At 40.7% G+C, this 26357-nt stretch overlaps 2 protein-coding genes across 2 annotated transcripts in view; both read right to left on the bottom strand.

The window, feature by feature from the left end:
* Positions 1-934: 934 nt before the first annotated feature.
* tyro3 (TYRO3 protein tyrosine kinase) lies at positions 935-20139 on the bottom strand. The gene is made up of 19 exons (XM_029460591.1): positions 19722-20139; positions 16801-16984; positions 15064-15164; positions 14749-14919; positions 11634-11720; positions 11132-11247; positions 10869-11049; positions 9140-9282; positions 8685-8823; positions 8476-8599; positions 8088-8182; positions 7389-7484; positions 7125-7205; positions 6882-6974; positions 6685-6806; positions 6287-6396; positions 5563-5722; positions 5058-5194; positions 935-4709 (listed from the first exon to the last, which is right to left on the bottom strand). The coding sequence occupies exons 1-19, from the start codon at positions 19783-19785 to the stop codon at positions 4256-4258; spliced, it is 2658 nt and encodes an 885-aa protein (XP_029316451.1). The 5' UTR covers positions 19786-20139; the 3' UTR covers positions 935-4255.
* Positions 20140-21311: 1172 nt separating this feature from the next.
* The window catches only part of lrrc57 (leucine rich repeat containing 57), a 5817-nt gene continuing 771 nt past the window's right edge, over positions 21312-26357 (bottom strand). Inside the window, exons 2-5 of the mRNA XM_029461144.1 lie at positions 26209-26344; positions 25134-25402; positions 24295-24480; positions 21312-23921 (exon numbers count right to left, since the gene is read on the bottom strand). Of these exons, the coding sequence (XP_029317004.1) occupies positions 23880-23921; positions 24295-24480; positions 25134-25402; positions 26209-26344 (633 nt within the window). The 3' untranslated portion in view covers positions 21312-23879. The remainder of the gene's footprint in view (positions 23922-24294; positions 24481-25133; positions 25403-26208; positions 26345-26357) is intronic.

Raw genomic sequence — 26357 nt, 5'->3', positions numbered from 1 at the left:
ATGTTACTGCATTAATAACACTAATCTAATATATAATAATGCAACTAAATAGCCCATTTGGCTGCATATTTAGACATTTTCTTGATTATACTTTTACTTAAGATTTTGAATGTAGGACTTTCACTTCTAAAAGTGTTTTTGAAATTGTGGTATGTTATTTTAAAATATCTTAATACTTATATATTAATGTGTTTCAAAAATAGCATAAGTTGGTAAAGGTGTCCCACACTAACATGAAGGACTGTGGAGACTGATGAGTGGTGAGAATATTTCCAGCTCCTCCTTTGCTGAAGAGAAAGAGCTCTTTGTAAGCCGAAGTATCGTGTTGACCCAGTTTATCTCCAGAATTCAACAGAAAAACTACTAAGAGCATTGACAAACGCTTTGTGAAGAGTTTTATCCACTTTCCTTCATCCTCATGTTACATGTGAAGATGTGGGTTTACAATGAGACTAAATTCAGGTCCAGCAGCACATGGACAGAAATAAGCAGATAAACTAAATACATATTATATACAACTACTTTAATAAAGAACTAAGCAAGAATGAACTATACAAAGCAATTGACAGAGTAAAAAAGGTAAGTTACAAGTTAGTGACATAATAGCAGTAAAATACATTAATGAAAATAATTTAATTAGACATCTCAGTCTGTGTATGTCTTCACAAATAATATTAGACTGATGTAATTTTATCATATTGATCAGTTTTCACCCGACGTTCATATTTCTTGTTAGTTAAGACGAGATCAGGAAACTAACATGCTTTTATACCTTTTTAATTTCTGAATCCCTACTGCCGTTATTTATTTGTAAGATTGTGTTTCTCGTCTCTTCAGTAGTGACAGATGTATTATTTTTCAGGTGACGGCTCATCAGTTGACTGTGCTGCTCTGCAGTGGATTAAAGCTGTTGGTAACAATAGGGGGGAAATCATCAGTGCGACACAACACTTTATTTGTCAAGTCTCACAAAGGCTCTCTGTACATATCTGAAGTCAGACCGGTATGGACATACGCTTCAAGTTGGGTCTTGAATAAATTCAGAGTTGGATCTATATCACATACAAACCATCGGATACATTAAAACATACGGTCCCTTGATATCCCGACATGAGTGGCGCAGACAGAAAAGTCAACGAAATGTTTAATTCAAACATCATGGCAGGAAATAAACAGTTTTACAGACAGACACCAGCTACATACAAACCATGTAACTTTACCCCCAGGATCAATGAAACATCCCAGATTTCTAAAATACATCGGACTCAAATATACAACATTGTTTAGTGATATTCTAAAGGACGTTTTTACAATGTTAGTCTGGAAATGTAGAAGTGAGTCAGTTTAGAGCAGCAAAATTCAAATGCACGATATGTACAACAGCAGCAGTCAGGGCCGGATTAATCCACCACAGGGGCTCCGGGGCCCCAGTGTGCTGTAGGGCCCCCAATGACCCCCTAATGTTCCCACTTTCTGTTCACTGTGTATGTATTAAACACATTTATTAAGTGAACTGCACAATATAAACTTAAATAATAAAAGGCCACAAAACTAGAAGTTAAAATCAACTGCTTGCAACAAATATTTCACGTGAACAACTATAATACGACGGCTGCAGCGATTGTTTGAATGTTCAACTAATAATACCTAGTAATAGTAGAAAATGTGCATTTTAGGGCAGCAACTACAGATTATTTGTTTATATTGATCGACTAATTGTTGCAGCTCTAGTGACTTTCAGTGTCTATAGGTCCAAGGGACGTCTTCAAATGTCTTGTTTTTTTCTGACCAGCAATTCAAACACCAAAACATATAAAGTTTATTAACAGACGACTGAAAGAACTGCATAAATTCACATTGAAACGACAACAGAAGTTTGGAACAGCGATATTTTTTTTCTTTAAAAATGACAATCAGTAATCCCCTATTAAAAAAACAAAAAAATGAATCACCTGATCGTTTCTGCTCTTAATATTAAAATGACAAAATATATATTAGAACAGAGCATTATGGACACAGGGAATAGAAAATAGTGAAAAATGCTACAATTTCAGCGAGTCTTTAAATGTCTTCGTCTGAGAACAAGTTACTGATTTTCCAATTTAATAAACGTAAAGTCGGAATAAGCCCATTTTGAAAAATTACTTTAACAAATCATTTATCAAAAATACTAGCAGATTAATTTAGTTTCATCTGTAAATTATAGGAAACGAAATTGCTATTTAGACTATATTGTAATCTGCTTTACTGTCAAGCCTGAATAATGTTGCTGATCAGAAAGACAATTAAATGAAGCCGAATAAAGTTGAAATATAGTGAAGTTATTCGTCAATGAAAAGATCGATGACCCCTTGAACTCGTGACGCCAATGAACCCGAAACACGGCGCTCACAATACTTTCAAAATCAGAACAACAGTTTGACAATAAAAAGGTCTGTTCACTCGCTTTCAGCCGCATCTCATGGCCTCAATTTACAGGCAGAGTTTTCTCTGGTTTCCTTGTAATCACAAAGCGTGGATCATTGTCGCACGGGAATGTGCAGATGAAGGCCAAATTATATGCGTGGAAAAAAACAAAAATAAACCCCCAGCCACCCCCTGACGGTATGATCAGGTAATAATGATGCAGGTGTTGCCTTCAGGCCCTGTTACTTCAGTGTATGATGTGCACACAGTATTAAACAACATTTGAACGCTGTGGGCCCGGAGCCAAACTTTGTTCAGTTGACATTATTCAAAGTCCCAACAGCAACTTTTATGCATTTTATTCTTATAACATCATCTAGCTCCATCTGGCTGTTGAAACGCACGGACCAAATTACTTCAGAAATCTTCCCACGACCAAATTGTGGAGTATGGAAGCCCATTTCCACCAATGTTATGAAAAAAATATAGTTGTAAGTCATCATGATGAAAATCTTTCTCTAAGTTTCTCAGTATTTTGAGATACTAAGACATTATTTTGAGATGATCTCATTATTTCTAGATACTAAGTTATTGTTTTGAGAAGGTTTCTCATTACTGGCTTCCATAGTAGAGACATCTGAGAGATTTGTTTAGCTTCCATCAGTGATCTCAGTGTCAAACTATAACAAATCAAGTCTAAATACATACAAATAATTATATTTAAATGAATACTTGGACGTTTTGGTGAATGTATAATAGCCCCACTCTTATGTTTTCAGGCTGTCCAGTAGGTTTTAGAAACTGGCTGCAGATCATCAGAGTCGTCCAACGCAAGCGGAGTTGAGAGGAGCTTATGATGGAGGTTGTGTTATATAAATAGATATTAGTTTAGGTGTAAAAAGCACTGAAGTAACAAACAGCAGTAGAAAGATGTTGCAGTTAGAGTTTGTCCACCAGAGGGCGCTGACCACCTGATCTTTACACTATAACGTCCAGAACACCAAATATACCGAGTCACATTTATGGGTCTTCATCACAAACATACATGTTAAAAGATAAATGTTGGCTTATACATCGTGGAATTTGATTAACTGGACTAGTCGGATTAGCCATGCTACGAACAAATGACGCACTTAAATGCGTGCACGCACTTTGGGCTAACATTGACCAAATCTAGTAAAACTGACATTTCTTGAAGGTTGCAGTTAGATTGATCAATTACTGTTGGACCCGAACCGTTCAAGTCACTATTAGCACATACTGGTTCCCAACTGGTGTGTCGTAGTTGTTCTACGTGTTGCGTTTCTGGAATACAACACGTGGAATCCATTTCCTCTGCAGACTGAGTACATTGTGCAACTTTACAGTAAAACTAGATCAAAGTAACTCGCAACATGAGAGAATAAATTAAATTGAGTTAGACGGACCTCACTAAATAAAAACATAATAAAACTGATGTTTTACGATTTAAAACTGACCTGATTCATGTTCATTTTCAGCAAAGCCGCTATTTCTAATACCAAATGGTTTGATACCAATTGTTAATATGATAAAAATGATATTAGCATGAAATTATTAGTAGCTGCTGGTCGAGTGATTTTAATCTCACTTTTCTAGTTGCAACACTTCTTGTGTCTTTGAGCTTCAAGTCCCAGCAGTACACATGTTATCAGTGTGTTCTTCAAGGTACTGATTGTGTGTCGGACTGCAGGTTTGTACCTTCAGCAGAGAGAATCAGTTCAGTCTCCACCCGCCTGCTGCTGCTCAGTGCCATAAAGTGAGCGTTCCTCTCTGATCAGCTTACTAACGAGCTCAGGTAGAGGTCCAGTCAGAAGAGCGCTGTGATTGGTCAGACATTAATGACGTCCTCTTCGTCTCTGACCTCCTCCTGCAACGTGTCCATCGACTCCCCCCTCCTCCCTGCTCCGTCTACCCCCCCCTCCTCCTCGGGGGCTCCACAGGGGCCGATTATGTACCTGTAGTCTCCTCCGATGGCGAGCGCGGCCCCGGACCCCACCATCAGCCAGTCTTTCTCCTCTTCCTCCGCCCTGTGCTGCCAGGGGATGCTCCAGCTCGCTGCCCCGGCCGCCATCGCCTCCTCCGGCCCTGGGGCCCTCACTCCAACCGCACCCCCTCCGCCCGGCTCCCCCTCGTCCCCCTCCAGGTTGACGTAGAGCAGAGGCTCCTTCAGTGGGGGGGCGGGGGACAGGCTGTGACTCAGCGCCTCCACCTGGTCGACCAGGTGTTGGAAGCTGGGACGACATTTAGGGACGGGACTCCAGCAGCTGTGCATGATCTCATAACTGACAGGAACACAGAAGTCAGAATGATCAAAGGTTTTTACAGCTGAAGGCGAGTTAGATGTAAATACCAACGCCACAATAACCAAAATTGAAAAACACAAATGATCGTGCAGAGTTAGAAACACTTCATGCGCAAAATACGCCGTGCCTCGTATCAGCCTAAAATACAATCTGCATCTTTCACTGGCAGAAAACCCTCTGACCTGAACCAGCTCTGACATAAAGCATGAGACTGGCAAAAACACTAACCGGTGCAAGATCGTTCAAACAAGTCAATGTGAAGCAGTGAGGGAAGTGTGTGTGTAAATGTTACTTATGTGTATAAATACAAATATGTTTCAGACTCACATGTCGTCTCTGCAGTCTGGAGGTTTCTTCAGACGCTCTCCTTTGATCAAATACTCGTAGATCTCTGAGTTCTCCACGCCGGGGTACGGAGTCTGACCTCGAGTCATGATCTCCCACATCGTCACTCCAAACGCCCACTGAGACACAAACACACGCAGTTAGTTTCTACTGAGGTTTTGTAATGTATGTATGTATATATATATATATGTGTGTATGTATATATATATATATATATATATATATATAGATATATATATAGTATATATAGATATATATATAGATATATATATATATATATATAGATATATAGATATATATATATATATATATATATATATATATATATATATATATATATATATATATCTATATATATATATATATATATATATATATATATATATATATATATATATATATATATATATATATAAAGAGACCAAAACAACAATAAAAAGAGGAACAAGAGGTGGTGGGGGTTGTGTGTGTGTGTGTGTGTCAGTACCACGTCGCTCTGTGTGGTATACACGTTGTCGGCGAGACTCTCCAGAGCGATCCACTTCACAGGAAGTTTAGAGACTGAACCTTGTCTGTAATAATCTCCACTATAGATCTTTTTAGAGAGACCAAAGTCTGCGACACACACCGTCATGTTCTCATTCAGCCTGGAAAACACACACAAAGAGTTATTTTTATTTGAGTTATATCACACCTAAAAGTTATTTGTTGCGGCATAAAGAATTGAGTGCCACAGATCTTTTTAAATCGAGCTTTTAAGATAACTGAAGTCAACATAGTACAAATATCAAAATGAACGGGGAGGTCTTGGTGAGTTGGTATGAAATGACCCAAATGTTAAAAATAAACTTTATAAATCACAAAATGGCAGTTTGAAAAGTGAAAGTTTCTTTGCGTTATCTTAGTTTTTTGTCGTTGACATGCCTTCATGAGTCCACATGAGTCTTTTTACTGTCTATTTTTATTTACTAATGTTTTATTGTTTTGTTATTTGTATGAATAAAAGAAACTTTAAACTTGAGGCATCAGAAAACACAGAAAAGATCAAATATAAATATTTAAACGTATTTAAAAAAGTAAATAAAAACATGTTTGTATCCTTTTGAGCTTTAGGTATATGAGGAGGCGTGGCCTGTCAATCAAAAAGCCTCCACGCTGTCTCTGTGTCATTGTTTTTTGTGATATATCTGTGAGCTGATTGGTGGACTGACATGCAGTTGCGGGCAGCGAGGTCTCTGTGGATGATGCTCCTGCTGCTCAGGTACTTCATCCCCTGAGAGATGTCCAACATGAACCGCAGCAGAGTCTGCAGAGACATGTCCTGATGGAGGGACACAAAGAGACGAGGACACGGTCAGTACAGGTGGATGACTTTCTAATTATCCACCCGTCTGACTTCTAAACCTTCAGTCGGAGGTGTCAGCTTGATCAAATGTAGAGGAATGTAAAATCATTTCTTTAATTGATATTAATTTATTGATCGCTGTACATTATCACTCACATAAACAATATTCCTGTTCCTATAGCCTGTTTCATGAGAGTTATTTGTTGTAAAAAAAGGTTAAACATGAAAAATAAAACTGGTTTGTTCCTTTAAATGTTCTCTTACGAAAGGATGATCTCCGAGTCGGGACAGCAGCAGGAAGGTGTGCAGATCTCCGTGCTTCATGAACGGAAGAATCACCATCGGGATCGGGAGTCGCTGGCCATGACGCCGGTGAAGACTCACTCCTATTGGATGAGAAGAACTGTCAATCAAATTGCCTGGCCTTTCACTCCTGGTCATGTGATGTGTGTGTGTGTTACCGATGAGCTGGATCACGTTGGGGTGGTGGAAGTCCTTCATGTAGGCCGCCTCCTTCAGACACTGCTCGATGTCACTGGACGAAGTGATGTCAGCTGGGGAGGACACACACACACACACACACACACACACACACACACACACACACACACACACACACACGGTATTAAGCGCTATGAGAAAGATTACAAAGTTTGTACAGACCTTGGTATAAATCAAATATTTTGAAGAAGAGTCAGACTCACATTTCAGCACCTTGACCGCCACTCTCTGGACGGACGAGTCCTCCGACTTCAGAAACGCCTGACGCACCGAGCCAAACTCACCTGCACAGGTAAACACACACATTTATTACCTGAGCGAAAAGGACAAAAAAGTTAAGAAATAATTGACAGAGGATTAAAAACAAACAAAACACAAATTGTGTGTATTTGTGTTTATTTATGCATTTGTGTGTTCTTGTTTGTGTGAATGTATGTATAGTTGTGTGTATCTGTGCGTGTTGATACCTTTCCCCAGCATGTGTCCCAGTGTGAGCAGCCGCTCTGGGATCAGAACGTCCTGCAGTTTGTTCTTCAGGTCAACGTTTATACCGAGACTGTCCACTGGAGGGAGACACACACACACACACACACACACACACACACACACACACACACACACACACACACACTTATCACACTCCTGTAACTCCTCTTTTATTCCATACATTCTTCTTCCTTGTTAAAACCTGCCGCCTACATTACCCACAATGCTCCTCTCCCTCTGACAGTTGTGTGGTAGATTGTTATGTTAGTAGCAGTTAATGCATCCTGTGTCAGACTTCACACAGCTCCCGCTGAAAACAATAAAGACTCTATACTTCACATGGAGACACGCTGAGGGGGAACTTTCCTTTAAGTTCAGTTTTCATTATAAAATTCAGTGTTTTTGCTTCACTTATTGATCAGATTCATTTACAGTCAGACTGTGTCGTCGGTGGGCTGTGTTGTTGTTTTGTCAGATTGATTGGCTAAGAGGCAGGTAAATACCAGACACTGTAGATAAATACAGGTGGAGTCCATCAATACAGGCAGCAGTGTTTCCTGTAAACAGACTGCTGAAGGACGTTCAGTCTGTTTGTTCACTGAAACCTACTGGATAAAGATATTCAGCTGTTTTGTAGTTTGAGCAACACACAGAGCGTTTTATATACTCGTCAGACTCACATGTGGACTCCTGCAGCTCAGCACAGCTTCTGTTGAAGGATCGAGCCGCTGTGAAGGAGACGGAGCTCTCAGGACCCGGAGGCTTGAAGGCCGAGCTGCAGACAGACAGAGTGAATTACACACGTTTCCATCAACTGGTTTAGAGACAATAAACTCAGTTATCCAAAGTGTAGTTTTGCTTTACACATGGCTGTAATCCGCCAGTGAACTAGTGAGTATTTGGGGCAGCAGGACGATGTGTGTGAGATAAAGTCATAATAAACTACAGAAGATATATCAGGCTGTGATACACACACAACACTCGTTAGTAGAAACATTCACTGTCGTCTGAACAGGTTTGTGGACGAATGTATGTTAACATCTTCTTCAGAGTTGTTGTTTTTTTTACCCAAACTGCGTCTCTTTCTCGCGGCGGTGAGCGACCACGGTGAGCAGCAGTCCGACCAGGGTGGCCACCAGCAGGCCGAGCAGCACTCCGACCCACATGTGGCTCCGCTGGACCTGGACCTGCACTGAGGGCGTCAAACACATCATAAAGTCAATAAATAAACTGAACACAGACGTAACATCAGATGGAATCTGAGGTGTGTTGTCTACCTGAGGCGGGCAGCACCAGCACCGGGGGACTCCAGGGGCCACAGCCCACTGAGGTGCAGGCCGACACCTGGAAGGAGGCGTTAAAGAAACGACCTCCTCCCGACAGCTGAGCGGAGTTGTCCTTAAACAGTAGAGGCTCCTGCACAGAGAACATGTGGACGAGTTATTGCAGCTTCCTGCAGTAACAGCATCATGTTCTTTTTTTAATTTAGTCTCAACTCTGACGCTGGTTCTGTCTTGCCATAGTCTCGTCTTAGTAATGAAGAGAGAAAGTCATTGACGAACATATTTAGTCAGAGTTTTTCTTTTCTAGTTTCTTCTCATTTCCACCAGTTACAAAATAAAGGTCACCAGGGCCCATCCTCTGAGGACCATGACTGTCTGGACTCCATCAATGAGGCTACAATCAGTGATTACCACACATCGACCAGCTGATCAATGTCATCGCCTCTCACCTGTGGTTCTCCTCCCAGAGTCCACTGCACCTTGTAGGCCAACAGTTTCCCCTGCAGCTCCTCGTCCTGCAGCTTGGCCCAGTTCAGAGCCAGCTGCTGCTCCGACAGCTCAAACGTCAGGTTCCTGGGGGCCGCTGAGGGAACTGAGGACGAGATTAGATATTATCATCAGTTATATTAGTTATCATCACATACGGTGCGTTGCGGTGACGACGTGTGTGTTCACTGTTCACTTTCTTTGGACCGAAACATCTTCACAAATCAGTGTAATGTAATCTGCAGAGCTGCAGGAAGTATTCAGATCCTTTACTGCAGTAAAAGTACTAATACTGTAAAATACTCTGTTACAAATGTTCTGCGTTACTTCAGTAAGTATAATCAGGAAAATGTAGTTCAATTATTAAAAGCATAAAAATGTTCCAGGCTGTGACTGTTATACTATTATACATTAGATTATTATTACTCATGCATTAATGTAAAAGCAGGATTTTACTGACGTAGTTGGTGGAGCTCATTTTTAACTATTAACTAATGAACATTCTCATTATGGATTAATGTGATTATTTTGTTTATGAATTTTGCAGAAATTGTGAAAATAGATAGTTAGAAATGCCGTCACAAATACCCAGAACCCAAAGTGACACCTTCACAATGTTAGTGTTGTATATGTATACTTAAGTACAGTAACTTGAGTAAATGTATTAGTAACATTACAGCACTGGTGATCTGAACGTGACAGTCTGAGGTCAGTGTTCGTCACACTGCAGCCTGCAGGCGGTGCTGCAGAGGCCGCAGGTGGCGCTGCAGAGGCCGCAGGCTGCAGCAGAGTCCTTTCATATGGATTGAGGCCACAGACAAAAGCTGATTGTACGGAGAGGACTGGAATCTACTGGATACCATCCAGCTGGACCACACACACACATACACACACACACACACACACACACTCACAAACAAATACACAACACAAACAACAAACCAGCTCTCAGCTTCCAACGGTTGAAGCTCAGCGAAAACAGGAAACCAGCAGAGAGCAGAATCTCTGTGGTTCATTCTTATGTATAAATCAATGAATTATTATGTTTATAAACTGTAGTTAAAACTGGTTTCCAGTATTCCCACTGACACAGGTAAGGGAGCCCTGGGCCAGAGCCTCTGTTTGAAGTTACTGCTAACATTTGTTGCTGGGAAGTCACACACAGACACAAAATGATGACAAAGAGGTGCAAAACATACAGAAAGAGACACAAACGACTTTAAAAGAGAAGCAAAATGACCAAAACGAGACAGCATACAAAGAAGACAATACAGAGAGATGCAGGACACCAAACTAAGTAAGGCTGAGTCTTTATCGCAGCGCCACAGGTTTGAATCTATCCCACAGCCCTTTGCTGCATGTCATCTCCTCTCCCTCTCCGTTCTATTTTCAGCTATACTATCATTAAATGCAAAAAAGACTTTAAAAAAACAAAGACAAAAACAGAACAGTCCAAATCTGGACTGGAATGGACATATCCTGACTTTTAAACAGTTCAGATGTCATTATCTCTGATGTCCATCCAGAAAGAAAGTCTGTTAATCCACTTAGAAATCATAGAAGAAAAGACGCTGCAGAACAAAGTACTCCAGTGATAGTTGTCTGTACATCCACTGCAAACAGGAGCCGCTGATCGATCCTTCAGAAGACTTTTAATGGAGACATGTCATCATCATCATCGATGTCTCTTACCTGACTGAGGGGTCTGGAAGTGCAGCCAGGGGCAGAAGGGCGACGCCCCCACCTCGTTCACACAGGAGACTCTGGCGCTGTAGTTCTGGTGACTCCTCAGACCAGACAGGACCTGCAGGTGAGGGGGAACGCGCACCTGCTGCTGGGGGAGGTCCCACCTCCGGGCTGCACGCCTCGACAGCTGAGAGGAAGGAGGACGGAGATTTATAATGATCTGATCGTCAGTTTTCAATCAGCCCAACATGTGTGTGTGTGTGTGTTACCTGGACGATGCAGGTGGACAGCTCAGAGTGTCCTGAGAATCCTGGTTTCCATGAGATCGTGACGTTGTTGTCCAGCATCCTCAGGACCTGCAGCCCAAAGGGCACCGCCGGCAACACTGAGACAGACAGAGACTTATCATCCAATCACAGCTCAAGCTGAAGAGGCCTCGTGCATGAGAGGTAGCAGTACAACCAATGCTTCTCATGCCATGCCAACATTACCGAGTTGCCAATATTGGAAAACCTGTTTTGCAAGTTGTCTTATATTGGCAGGCAGACACGGAAACAAAATTGTCAGACTTATAAAATGAAACATTTAAAGACCTGAATATACATACAGATAATATACAGAGTTGTACAGAGAGGTAATATAATCTTCCATACACGTTGTTGTGAACAGTGAAGCGCCGGCAGCTGAACTCACCTTTAATGTGAACAGTGAAGCGCCGGCAGCTGAACTCACCTTTAATGTGAACAGTGAAGTGCCGGCAGCTGAACTCACCTTTAATGTGAACAGTTCCAGTTCTAGAGACGGAGATTCCTCTGGTGTTCTTCGCTTCACAGTAAAACTTCACACTGCTGTTCACTCCTGCAGATACACAGAGAATCTTTCCTTTAAGCTGTTTCGTTCATACATGTTGTGTTTGCAGAGGTGGAAAGTAACTAAGTACATTTACTCAAGTACTGCATGTACCATTGTGAGGTACTTGTACTTGAGTTTCCCATTTTCTGCCGCTTTATACTTCTACTACACTACATAACTTTAGTTACTTTCAATACAAAGTATAATCCGCTAATAAATTATGATGTATTCCATCCATCCATCGTCTACCGCTTATCCGGGGTCGGGTTGCGGGGGCAGCAACTCCAGTAAGGAACCCCAAACTTCCCTTTTCCGTGCACATCCTCCAGCTCCGACTGGGGGATGCCGAGGCGTTCCCAGTGAGGAGATATAATCTCTCCACCGAGTCCTGGGTCTTCCCCGGGGTCACCTCCCAGCTGGACGTGCCTAGAACACCTCCCTAGGGAGGCGCCCAGGTGGCATCCTTACTAGATGAACCACCTCAACTGGCTCCTTTCAATTATGATGTATTGTTATAGATTAAACTACCCAGCAGTATATAAAGTAATTCAATCAGCTCCACCTTTACCAGCTGCAACATTAAACATTTATGCATCAATACTTATAATTCCGCAATAAAATATATATTATTCTTAAATATATACTTTACTAGTACTTTACTTTTGGTATTTGTCCGACAAAAAAAACTAAACAGACAGATAATCATGATGCTCAATGATCAGTATACAGTATGTATATGTTCCTATTTAGAGGTAAATGTTCCTTTAAAAACACACATTCCTGGAAAACAACACGACTCACTGACAGGAAACAGCGTGTGTGTGTGTTTCCAGTAACAGACTGTATGTCAGAGAATCCCCCAATCAGCTGCAGCAGCTCAGCTGATGCCATTCTACTTATAGACAATCAATACTGCTGTGTGTGTGTGTGTGTGTGTGTGTGTGTGTATGATGATGAAGAGTGAAATGTCTCTTTCACACTCACTAGTCCCGCTCTCAGCTGAATGAAGCTCCCTTCTTTAGCACAAAGCTTCGGGATGAACTTCCCTTTCTCCGGCAGAAACAGGAACTGTCTCATCTTGTTGTATCCATGGTTTCATATCAACGTCTTTCGCAAGAAATATAAATCTCCCGAGCTTCTGAGTGGAATTTATTTTTCTTCTCGTTTTTAACGCTGATGTTTATGAGCCGGTTTTTGCAACAGTCCCTGTAAATAAACACTTTACACTCAAATTAAGAAGACTATCGTTTTTGAGGCTAGACACAGGTGCATTTGATTCTAAATAAAATGCAACTTTTAAGTTTGTACAATATTAAAACGTTTTTATAACCCACTCCCTGCTAATTGATTTGAGATGGCACTCTATAAGGCGGACACTCCACACGCCAACGGAGTGTGAGTGGGCAGGGAGAGGGTGTAGCATGTGACGCCTGTTTGTCGGAGTGTTTAGCAGCAGGCAATGATGATGATCCCATATCTGCAGAGCCACACAAACACAGTCTCCAGGTGTTTCAGTGGAGACGTCTGTCCGCAGTGAGACTCCTAAATTTACAGGAAGACGGGTACTAGGGACGGGCGATTGGCTGAGTACATCGCTGGTTGTTCTGGTCGATTTGTCATATTTTGCCTCCGAAGAACGAGAGCCAGTCAGCAAGCAGAGCGGGTTATTGTCTCTCCACACACACACACACACACACACACACACACACACAATAGTTCTTACATGTCTCCCAACCCTAACAAGTTTTAATTCTCCTCTCTTAAGTTAATAAACAACAAAACCGTATTTTTCCATTTCTGTTTTCAACTAAACGAGGATGAAAATGTGACGTCTCATAAACACGACTGTAAGACTGAGCTCAGCGCCACCCTTCAGGAGTGACCTTTGGGTTAAATCCAACGCTCACATGCGTCTGACTCACACACCTCCATAAGCTGTGTGTGTGTACATAACTACATTATAATGAGGAAATATCCCTTTCTCTAAAGACTGGGACAAGCAGCACGCTGCCAGAGTGGGAGGGTGTAGCCGGATTGGATTTGGATTTATAAATATCTTTGTGATCAGACTCTACGAAAGAAACAGAAGAAAAGCAGTTTTCCAGATTTAGTTTGATCTCAACAACTGCTGCTCAGATTCACATGAAGCTGGTGACTCCAGAGACGGGCTCTCTATCTATCTATCTATCTATCTATCTATCTATCTATCTATCTATATATTTAAATCCCTCTTAAAAACCTATTTTGAAAAGTGTGCTTTCACAATGTGTTCGACCTGAATTCGCTTGTATCTGTAAATTCATTTCTTAAAACATATTTATATACAAAGGCTTCTTTTAACTTTTATTTGATTGATTTAATATTGTTGTATTTGACTTTTTCTCATTGTATAACTTTTAAACTGTTTTTAAATAGTTTTTTAAAATCATAGTTTCTCTAACAATTAAATGTTTTCTTGTAAAGCACTTTGTAACTTTGTGTTTTCTAAATAAAGTTTATTATTATCGTTATTATTGCGTCATCCGGTTGCAGAAAAGCACCAAAAACAGTAATTAGAGACCATTTAAAGACAAATTATATGCTTCAGTCAAACAAAAATGATGGCACTGACAGAGAAGACTAATTACAAACGGCTGTGATTATATAGTTTGTGAACTGAAAGGTCAGTGAATCAAGCTCAAAGTTAAAACTGACTCCACACTTTCTAATGATCACGCTGCTGTAAAGAGATTCTGCTGCTAATCATCACATGTGATTTATATAATGGAAGTCAACTGTTCTGACTTTAAATATAATGATTACATTATTGTGAAGTTGTTTGTACTGAAAGAAAAGTAAACAGTTTTCATTCAGCAGCTGGAGTTGCAAAGACACATTAAAACCAGAACGGTCAGAATCTGAGCAGCAGAAAGTGGAGAAACACTGGATCCTACATTTCCCACAATGCACTTGGGTAGAGTCTTTCATTAGAGCCTCCCTGCCTTGTAAACAGCCACGTGTTTCAGACAAAGTTGAAAGCAGAAGACTTTCTGACCTTGGACGTGGAGGATTGAGGGGGACGGTCTGGGCTCCCCGTCCTGGGCCCCCCCCAGCCACCACAGCACCTCCACGGGCTCGGGGGGGCCGACTGCGTCACAGGTAAGGTTGAAAGGTACGTTAGGGAACGTCGCCACATCCTGTGGCTCCTGAAGGAAGTGAGGGACACCTAAAAGAGACAGGAAGCAGATCATACTGAGCAGTGATGGAGATGTGTTCAGGGTCACAGCAAACAGCAGGAAAACACAGAGACCTGCTGTTTTCATCACTGCAGTGTAAACAGACACAGAGGTGGTGCATTCAGGGTCCTCACCTTCCACTGTGATCCAGGCTCGTTCAGAGGAGAATGTCAAGTCATGATACTCGACCTCACACCAGTACTGACCCGCATCCTGCTGCTGCACAGACTTCACACTGGAAACAAGAACGCACAGAACGTTAGACCCTCAACCGGACCAGAGACACGTCTCGGGCTGCGTCTCAAAAATCAATAAACTTTTAATCTAAGAATAGTTGGCAACGGATTTGATTCAGGTCCATGTTGTTGCAAGCTGCGTCGCGGAGGTGGCTATGTAAATAAACTAAGAGCACATACGAGGGTCCTTAACCTCCTCCATGATCTCTGCTGCAGCTTCCTGTTGCACCTCGTTCACCTCACATAGTATCTTTGTCTAACCACACAACATTTGTGTTCAGGATCTTTAAAACGTCTCAGATCAGGAATAAAAACAGGTTGTAACATTACTGTTTCTCTGACCTTCACTGTTTTTTTCTTTCTGTCCAGGAATCTGAGAGTAAAGCCGATTATCCAGCCGCTGCTCACTGAGCCAAACAGACCTGAGGTCAGTGTCTCAGGCAACATTCAGGCTGTTTAAACAAAGATTTCTGATCCCAAATCAGCCATCAAAGCTGATATTTCTTTCCCAGGGTCCCTCTGGGACCACGAGGGCTGGATTCCTCGTGGTTGACTGATCTGAGCGTTTGTGTCACTGCGTTTCTGATGAACATAATAACTCATAATAATAAACTCTGCATGTGGACACCTGCAGCACCGAGGAGCTCAGCCAAAAACAGGTTTTACATTCACACTTATAAATCTAAAATATGTGTAATCAGGATTACATTGTAAATCAAGCATGTTACTAAAAACCGAATCACTAAAAAGGGAAATATCTCTCGACTCTTGTACAGCTAAGTATCAAACTTCAATATTAAACACTTTTATACTATACTTTTACCTGTCAACCTTTGCACATTCCAAAACTACCACAAAAAACTGCACAGCTCTTTCATTTTAAATAAAAAATATTGATCATATTTATAGGATTTAAATTGAAGACAATGTTGTAGAAAAAACTAATTTAAATGTACTTTAATTTGTCCTTGGGAGGAGTAAAGAGATAAAGTAGGAGGGAAAGTCAGATAGACGGGAAGGAGGAGGCAAGCGTTCATTTCCAAAGCCTACAGCAGCTCTGCCTGTATTTACCGTCGACGAGCTGTTTAACCATCAAACAGAAAAGAAACACCAACAACTAAAAGGCCCAGACAACAAACTGACATCAAAGAATTAGTGGAGGAGACTCACGACGCCTGCATTTTAGCCAAATAGTTGCACTTGAACACACCGCAAAGATTACAGCCAACTAGCACGTACTTTCTAAGCCAGCGTGAGAGGATAAAACTCTCCGTAGCAGCAGACGGCGGTAGACTGTATTCGTCATTCAAAAGGGAAACCCGAAAACCTAAAACTGCAGATATACAAGCCCTTGTTATTATACATATATTATTTAAATAAGCACCACACCACTTAACTTCATTCCAGTGGGCCATGTTAGTGTCAAAATATCCGACTGAGTGAGAGCCATAAGTGAGGGGACCATACATACATCACATCAGCACTCAACCAGACTTCATGATGTTTTAACAGTTTTAAGATTGTTAGAAATCCTTTGAGGATCATATGAAGCAGCTGGAGGACTGTTACTGTTATCAGATCAGTATTCCATTAAGTGATACTTTGACTGATTAATTAAAATATTGATTGATGAACCTGTGGTAAGTCTCCCAGTGTTGCTCTCCCAGTGTGATGAACATCTGGTCAGTGCTGTAGAGTTTCTCTCCGTCCTTCATCCACACAATGTCCGGCTCAGTCAGTCCCTGAACTGCACAGCCGAGCCTCGCTCCGTTCCCCTGAGACACAGTCTGATTGGACGGGTGCTTCGTGAAAAACACACCTGCAGGAGAGACCAAAGGAAGACAAAAAAGAAAAGCTGAGCAGAATTCAATTATGGATTTAGAATTCGAATGTCAATGTTATGAATGAAGCTTCAAACCTTCTAACTATTCGGAACAGTCCAAACCAAAACCCAAAATATTAAGACAAGAAAAGCAGCATCTCACATTTCAGAAGCTAAAAGCATCAAATATTAACATAATAAAAATAGTTCCTGATTAAGTTTCTATCAGTCGACTAATTGCAGCTGACAGTCAGCAGATGCATGCTGGGAAATAATATACAACTAAAACTCTGCAGTAAAAGTGTCCAGAGGCTTTCTAACATGACGGGAACACAGAGATGATGTAATCGACCTTCCGCTGAAGGTGACATCACTTCCCTCCACTGACATCAACAAGCAGCAGCTCTACTCCGAGTCTCTCACGGATGGCTGAGCTTCTCACCCTATCTCTAAGGGAGACGCCAGCCACCCGTCTGAGAAAACCCATTTCGGCCGCTTGTACCCGTGATCTCGTTCTTTTGGTCATGACCCAGCCTTCATGATCCTAGGTGAGGGTAGGAACGAAGATCGCCCAGAAGATCGAGAGCTTTGCCTTCTGGCTCAGCTCTCTTTTCTTCACAACGGTGTGGTAAAGCGAATGCAATACCGCCCCCGCTGCTCCGATTCTCCGGCCAATCTCTCGCTCCATTGTCCCCTCACTCGCGAACAAGACCCCGAGGTACTTGAACTCCTTCACTTGGGGTAATGGCTCATTCCCTACCCGGAGTAGGCAATCCACCGGTTTCCTGCTGAGAGCCATGGCCTCAGATTTTGAGGTGCTGATCCTCATCCCAACCGCTGCACACTCGGCTGCGAACCGATCCAGTGACTGTTGAAGGTCCCAGACCGATGATGCCATAAGGACCACATCATCTGCAAAGAGCAGCGATGAGATCCTCAGGTCACCGAACTGCAACCCCTCTCCTCCACGACTACGCCTCGATATCCTATCCATGAAAATCACGAACAGGATTGGCGATAAAGCGCAGCCCTGGCGGAGGCCAACATTCACTGGGAACGAGTCCGACTTACTGCCGAGTATCCGGACACAACTCTCGCCTTGCGGGTACAGGGATTGGATGGCCCTCAGAAGTGATCCCCCCACCCCATACTCCCGCAGCACCTCCCACAGTATCACCCGCCCCCAGTCATACGCCTTCTCCAGGGCCACAAAACACATGTAGACTGGTTGGGCGTATTACCAGGCCCCCTCCAGGATCCTTGCGAGAGTGAAGAGTTGGTCCGTTGTTCCACGGCCAGGACTCCGCATTGTTCCTCTTCAATCAGAGGTTCGACTACCGGCCGAACCCTCCTTTCCAGTACCTTGGAGTAGACTTTACCAGGGAGGCTGAGAAGTGTGATACCCCTGTAGTTGGCACACACTCTCTGGTCCCCCTTTTTGAATAGGGGAACCACCACCCCGGTCTGCCACCCCCTAGGCACTGTCCCAGACTTCCACGCAATGTTGACGAGGCGTGTCAACCAAGACAGCCCCTCCACACCCAAAGCCATTAGCATTTTTGGACGGATCTCATCAACCCCTGGGGCCTTGCCACTGTGGAGTTGTTGGAGATGTTGGGTATTCTTGAAAAACTTTAAAATACTTGGTAGAACAAGAAACTGAATGAATATTTGTTTGTGGCAGCAACAAGTACGCCTCCATCCACTACTAATTTAATATGCGGTAGCTGTGAACCTCTGTCCTTTGCATTGTGGGACAGTGTGCCGTCCATCAACAGCTCACATAGAATTTAGAGTTTTTTTGTCTGAAATTTTTATTTATTTTATCTAATTATTTTTTCCATCCTCATTTTAAAACGTTTCTACAACTCCCTGTCAAAGGTGAATGTCATATGACCTCTGACCTTTTCACTGCAAGTGGTTTGTAATGTTGCTGATCTTGGGTCTGATCTTTCCAACTGGTGTAAACTTTGAAGTTCACAGACCGGTTTACTGATTTTAACGCTGAATTATATTTCATTGTTGCAGTTCCACTGATTCTGTCCTATATTCCGTTGTTCTTTATTTTCCTACAGCATTCTGTTATTTGTGCTACAAAAACCTGAAGCAATTACCCCACAATAATGGTGTAAAAGAGTCTCAGTGATGTGTGTGTCCTACAAAAAGATGTTATAATCAGTTTGACTGCATAATTGGTGGGATAATAAAGGCTGTCTGAAGCTCACATTCCCTCATGTTCCCTCAGTAACTATCATGAACCTGCACTTTGCCCAGTGGGTGATGTTCAACTGTGCGGCGAGAGTTCTCACACCAAACTCCATTAGAAAATAGCAAAGATTAATATACTTTTGCTTGTTAGCTCGTTTCTATACAATAACTAACATACGTCTCTTATTTTTCCTTTCACGTGAGTCTCTTGGTTAATTCGGCAAACATATAACCAAAAAATAAGAAATGTATTTCAATGAGATGTTTAGGTTTTTACTGATTAGGCTGCTCGAAAACTACCCTCTGCAGTGCATTTTGATTGGCGAAGGTAACAGGTAAAACGATGCAAACGTTGCCCATTATTTCAGATAAACTGCTGCCTGGTATGTTGAGTGTATGCTGGGAGGCTGGCTGAGATGTGTTAAAGGTTTTTAGAAAACTTTAAACTAAAACATTTCTAATGAAGTTTGACCTTGTAAACTTCACCTGATACAAACGAGAAAGAAATCACAGTTTAGACACTCACCATTTCCACAGGTGCCTGCCTGACTTCGTAGTAAAAACAGTAAAATCCACAGAATCATCTTCATTTTCTCATTATTTCTGCAGGTGGATGTTTTTAAACTGTCCCTCACATTAACCGGGTTAGCTCGGCTCGGTTCGGCTCGGATATCTCACTACTCCTTCACTGAAGCCTCATTTTCAGCTGGACAAACAGGATTTCCACCGGAAAAAAGTGGAGGCAGCAGTTCGGAGGATAAAACGCAAAATTCATGGAAGAGAATCCATTTCAGTGGAGCAACTGAAAGATAAACTGCTCAAAAACTGATGATTTTGTTTCATGAAGGAGGTTAAATCCACAGGAAAGTTCATGTAGACTTTGTTATCAAACAGCAAACACTTCCACACATTCCGCTGCTGCTTTCCTCTGAGGAGAAAGTAACATCAAGCTACACACATTAAGAGCCGACTATACCGGAAGTGCTCCCTTCAAAATAAAAGGGAGCATTGGTTGCGAGATAATATGCATTTGTACACTGATTGTTTGCTAAATGTTATTTTTAATCGGTTAATAATTTCTCAAAATTATTTTTCTTTTACGTATTTGTTTTTTAAAGCAGAATTTTTATTTTCCAGCAGGAAGATCAAATCTTTACAGACTTACAGACAGTAAATACGAACAAGACAATTTTAAACGTTTGTTTCATACATGTTGAGCATTTATTATATAAATGAGTTTGGTCGTTTATTACTATTAAACTTTAATATTTTGAGGAATCATTGTTTTATGGTAAACATTCAGCAACTCAATAAAAATCAAACCGGAAGTGTGTGCATCGTCCAGTTTGACACTGGCTGGTGGTCTCGTTCCCTGAGGAATGTGGAGGGGGAGGATGTGTGTGTGTGTGTGTGTGTGTGTGTGTGTGTGTGTGTGTGTGTGTGTGTGTGTGTGTGTGTGTGTGTGTGATGGGGAGAGAAGGACGGAGGACTCACTGCGCATGTCTGCCACCTGGTGGTGTGACATCACAGCTCAGGTACAATAACAACATGACAGCCGAAATCTCTATAATTGAAAATAACTCTATGGAAAAAGATGTTTGCTTTTAAATACAACTGTTTGTCATTTCTTGGCAGATCCCACATACGTAAAATTAAATGAACTTTTCCTTCTTTATGATTTAGTTTTTATTGAATGTAAGAAGCTTCTTGCACAATCCCTTTACTGTTCATGTTTATTCTTTTTTTAAATGTCATAACTGGATTCCCTGACATTTCTTTCCCTCTTTTTGTCCTTTAAACGTTTTAAAATGTTATTGTTTGGAATTTGATTGTTATCAATAAAGTTGGAGAAAAAAAAGTAGAATTTGAAGTAGCATACTTCTTATAGTACAATTTCCAACATGGTATTAGTGCTTTTATTTTAGTAGAAGATCTGACGACATGTTCTCTGACCAGCGGGACAGTCAGAGGACATTTCACGTTACTGAATCAAGAATGCAGAATCAAAAATGTTTTTAGTTTGTTATTCAGTAAAATATTCTTCTTTAAATCAACAAAAATCCTCCAGATAAAACAAACATGTTCTGAACAAACTCGAGCAGAAACTTCAGATTTCTGCTTTCAACAGATGTAAAAAATATCTTTAATTATAGTACAAGCTTTCGTGCATGCTTTCAATACAAGAATGCAGATTTAGAGAAAACACAACACTGCAAATGTAACCCTTGTGCCTCACTTTAAAAACATTGCCGCGATGTCTGCATCAAAAAACTCCCACAAAATGATAATTAATATTTTCTTATTATTAATTAATAAGTTAAATCTTTTACCCAACATCAAGTCTTGATCATAAATCCCAAATATTCATTAATTATTAGAATTTTAACCCTTTAAATGCCAGTGTGTTAACATAATGCCACTGTTAGTTTTTATGAAGAATAAAAACACAAAAATTGAATTATTTCCTGTGTACTAATTTCTAGGGGGACTTTTATTTTGATGCATTTTTTATTGTTTGTGCAGGAAACCAGGAAAAAAGCATGTATTTCCCCGAAGGGCAAACGTGAGGAAATGGCTCAATCAGGAGGAAAATAATAAAAACTACAAGTTTGAAGCCAGGGCTCTAGATTGAAAGCCTGATATAGTAAAAAGCATGACGCGTGGTTTTAATGGAGTTCAAAGAGGACGTTTGGGTCCTTAAGGGTCTGAGTGTCTGTATTTTGGCTCCACACTTTTATTATAGACTTATTAAAGGTATAACTTCTTGAAAAAACAAAAGAAAGTTACATCCTTGCATGTTGCCATATGCATTAACACACCCATAAAGATTTAAAAATGTAAAAGATAGAAATATTCATGAGGCACAAGAGTTAAACTGGAACTGTCCTTAAAACATGCAGCTGACAGGAAGTATGTGAGTTAGTGTTTAATATCAAAGACAGGAACACATGTTAAATAAAACTAATAAGTTAAATGTTTGTTAATGTGAAATTATCTAAAAACAATGTCCTTCAATAATCTGACAGAAGTCTGTTCATTATTCACTACGTTAAAGGTTTCAGAAGAACAAACTGAGCTCAGATCAGAAACAATCACATCGGCTGAAACCATCATTTCAAACCCCGACGTCTGAAACATTAAAGTGTTAAAGGTTTATTAATACACAATGTTTAAATACCAGCAGGGGGAAGTGAGCTATTCCTATAACATGTTTGTACATCTGCGTGTAGTTTTAGTTAATATTTAAGTAAATATTCAGATCCTAAAATGTTTTTATAGGAGCTTATTTCCATCAGGAGAATAAAAATAAAGTGGAGAAAAATAAAAATGCATTCCTACACTCTTACTTTAAAATAGTTTTAACAGAATGTTTTAATATTGTATCATACACCCGTGAGATTTATTGGGTCAATTTAACCTTGAGTTAATCGCACAGAAATCTTAAAACACTAAATTGTAAAACGTTTACAAAATAATTGTAAAAACACTTCGTTTGAGAAACAAGAATAAAAGCTTTTATTAATATTATTATTAATCATATGAAATAAATTCAGACAGTGTGAATCTGATTTATCATGTAAACATGTTTAATAAACACTAAGCTCTGTCATTTAAATGTTTATTTTAATGTTAACTTTGTCTTTTCATTCTGATTTCTTCACAGATCTGTTCTTCATAAGTCAATATTAAACAAATAAATAAATATGACAATGAAATTAATCCTGAAATAAATAAATGTGGAAATATGAAATAAAAATGTCCTGAAATAAGTAAAATTATTCATTTGAAATATTTACTTTTACATGAAAATGTGTAATTTAGAACAGAAGTTCCTGTCTGCTGATTTTATTCATAAATAATTTCTCAATAGATTTTCAAAAAATATACTATATCATAATACTTAGTGAATCTAATGATATTTTATATTTTAGTGTTGTTTGTTTCCCCATCTCTCGATTTTAATCATTTTCAATTATCAAATATTTTCATCTGCTAATTCTTGATTATTATTTTAGTTTAACACTCGAAATTGACATCAAGTTCGTCCAACAGCCCAAAACCAGCAGAGTTTTGTAGTATTTTTGCATAAATATGACTTCAAATTGTTTAATTAATAGTTTGAGTTTTAATTTATCTTTTATTTTTGGTCTTTCCCTGGTGGAAACAGGCTCCACAGATTTACCAGTGATAAACTGAAAAGGATCTTTCCCCCTAAAATTAGACAAACAGCATTTGTACATTCATCGGACATCTTAAACTCTTGTTTCTTCGTCTTCTCAAACTCGTGCTGTTTGAACCAACTCAGGTTATTAAATTATTGAGAAGCTGGAGGAAATGTTTCAGTTTGACATTAAAGAAAACTATAATTTAAAGAGACAGACACGAGTGAGCATCATTAAACATCAGTGTTGTGTTAACGTGAACGCGTCCCTGGGTCTCTGCTGTCGACTGGAAGCACAGTGAAGGTTTACCATCACCAACATCTTCTTCTTCTCGTGTGTTAAATCCGTTTCTTCATGTCGTCTGTTCCCATGTGAAGCTCTCAGAGACCGTCCTGTCTGTCTCTGCGGGGGGGACGCTGTGGTTGTTTAGCAGCAGAAGAATAAGCAGCGGTGGTGGCGGTGTCTCGGCTGACTCCGCCACCAGGTGGAGCTCTGAGGTTCGGACTTGTCATCTAGCTTCTTCAGGCGAACTTCATCTTGGTGGCTGTGAAACGCTCCATGTACTGAGGAGGAAACACAGAGACCATCAGAGACCCAGGCTACGGTCAAGGTCCTTTGTCTTTTTCTGAACACTTTCTTAAACCTCGATGGAAAATGTCGCGACATCAAGGTAAGAGAATCTGACTGCACCTACACGACGTAAAGGATGCTCCAGTGTACCCTATACAACAGGAGGTAAGAAAGGATGCACAGAAGCACCTTTCCTTAGCATTTAGAGAATTCAACGAGCTCTGATCATGGCTGCCACTTAATACTTCCGGGTCATTTCCCTCAGTTAGGAAGCTTCCTGAGCAAAATAAAGACTATTCGAGCGCAGCCCTGGTGTTAACTTAATAAAGAGGCCTTGAACGCAGCATGACAGGAATCGGTTCTGACCTTGTTGTAGCCCACCAGGTCTCTGAGGTTCTTCACCTCGAACAGATTTCCCTCCACTGAGAACAGAGACACATGGGAGTCTCCCAGGATGGACTCAGGGATGGAGGAAAGCTCCAGGCAGTTCTCCTCCAGACGGAGGACCTTCAGACGGGGACACTGAGACACCTCCGCCGACAGCACCGAGATCTGGAGGATGAAGAGGACTGGATTAGTTTAGACCTGGAACTACACTGGAAATGAGGGGAGCAAGTGAGGGGGTGCAACAAAGGTCCCGAGGTTGTACATTTTACTCTGTTGGTCTGTTCTGTACCGCACAGCTGGAAGCTTCATTCATAACGTTGACTCAAATCTAAATCAACATCCAAATGCTGTCGAAAGCATTTCTATTATTGTTCAGAAAAAGATTAGGCTACACAATATTATTTGTATTAAACTATTTATAGAGTCCAGCGGTGGCTGCGTAGGATTGTTTTCAACTCGTGTGAACCTCCAATAACTCGAGAGCGCTGTTAAGTTCAAAGTTCAAGATGTATTTTATCGCCAAAATGTTTTTTTGTTTTGTTGCCATTTAGTTTTTCAAAAACAACATTTTCACTGCGGTCAAAAAACAGTTTGTTCTCCATTTGTTGAACACAAAGTAAGGCGCGCACACTGGCGACTGATATTCATTAAAGAAAGTTGATTTAATAAAAAGATTATAATCATTTATTAAATATGATTAATAATTGTTTTAACAGAGACCTCAATAGAAGCTTAGAATATTATTACAGCCAGAGTTCGTTGTTTTGGGAGTTTTTCTTCATCTGAATCGAGGATCAACGGACTAAAGAAAAACAAACCTGGTTCTGGTTAAGGTTGATCTCGATGGTCTGCAGCTCTGACACGGCGGCGGGGACGTTCCTGATCTGGTTGCGGGACAGGTCCAGCAGGTCCAGGTGCCTCAGGGTTCCCAGGCCGGGGGGGAACTCTAAGAACTGGTTCCCGGACAGGTTGAGGGTCCGCAGAGCTTTGAGCTGGCCCAGAGTGGAGGGCAGCTGAACGATCCGGTTCCCACTGAGACTCAGAGTCTCCAGCTTCTTCAGCTTCCCAATCTCACTGGGGAGACTGGCTGTCGATAGAAACACAACACATGTGGAATTTAATGTATGTGGTTACACGATGGGCCGGATCAGAACCAGATCTGTTGATGCTCTCAACTCGTAAAGATCTCACTCTTGTGAAGAACTGAACAAAACCAGAGGCCATTAGATTTAGATAATGAAGTCATACACAGAATGAAGACTACACAGTTTCAATGTCCATATGTAAACCTGACTATTGTTTTAAGACAGACTTGATAAATTGTGAACTTGTCCTTTAAGCTCAGGTGACATCAGCAGACTTAGGAAGAGGTGGGATATTATTTTCTAATGTTGGAGCTCGGCTAACAGTGTCCTCCAGCTGCCAGTCTTTGTGCTAAGCTAGGCTGAACCCCCCCACCTGAAACTGATACTGAGAAGTTCATTAAATGTTGGACTGCACCTTTAATTCTTGTGGAAATAGAACAGACAGTAAATCACAGTTAGTAACCTCAAAACTGTTTATCATGGCTGCCAGGGGCTCAATTTAAATTATAATAACACAAACTAATAAAGTAATTATTCTTTACTAAAGATAAACTACTAGTTTAGCTTCATTAGAAGTCATCCCGTATATTTAAAGGTTTATTAAGAGGCTTTATATATATATATATATATATATATATATATATATATATATATATATATATAAACAGTGTACCTTCCCTTTTATAACAGTCTAATTGAAGGTAATCAGAGGATAAATCTGATGTTGTTTGTGTTTTGTCTCAGGAGGATTGAGGTCATAATGAAATTAACTTTATCATATGAATCAGCTTCAACATCAAACACTCACTGAGTCTGTTGGAGTTCATCGTCAGACTCTTGAGCAGCAGGAAATTTCCCACGGCGGCAGGAAGAACCTCAATCTTGTTCCCCGACAGATCGACCGTCCGCAGGTTAGCGGTGAGTCTCTGCAGCTCCTCTGGAAACTGAAACACAAAC

This window comes from Cottoperca gobio, chromosome 22, assembly GCF_900634415.1.
Source record: "Cottoperca gobio chromosome 22, fCotGob3.1, whole genome shotgun sequence".
Lineage (NCBI taxonomy): Eukaryota > Metazoa > Chordata > Actinopteri > Perciformes > Bovichtidae > Cottoperca > Cottoperca gobio.
Note: the sequence above shows the minus strand (reverse complement) of the source record. Positions and strands in the feature narration are given on the sequence as shown.

What these genes read in the sequence shown, in the direction of transcription:
- tyro3 (XM_029460591.1), bottom strand. Translation starts at nt 19,785, where the DNA reads ATGAAGATGATTCTGTGGATTTTACTGTTTTTACTACGAAGTCAGGCA. An exon ending in CAACGTGATCCAGCTCATCG is followed by an intron (nt 6,807 to 6,881) that starts GTAACACACACA and finishes CTCATCCAATAG; the next exon opens with GAGTGAGTCTTCACCGGCGT. An exon ending in CTCGCTGCCCGCAACTGCAT is followed by an intron (nt 5,723 to 6,286) that starts GTCAGTCCACCA and finishes TGTGTTTTCCAG; the next exon opens with GCTGAATGAGAACATGACGG.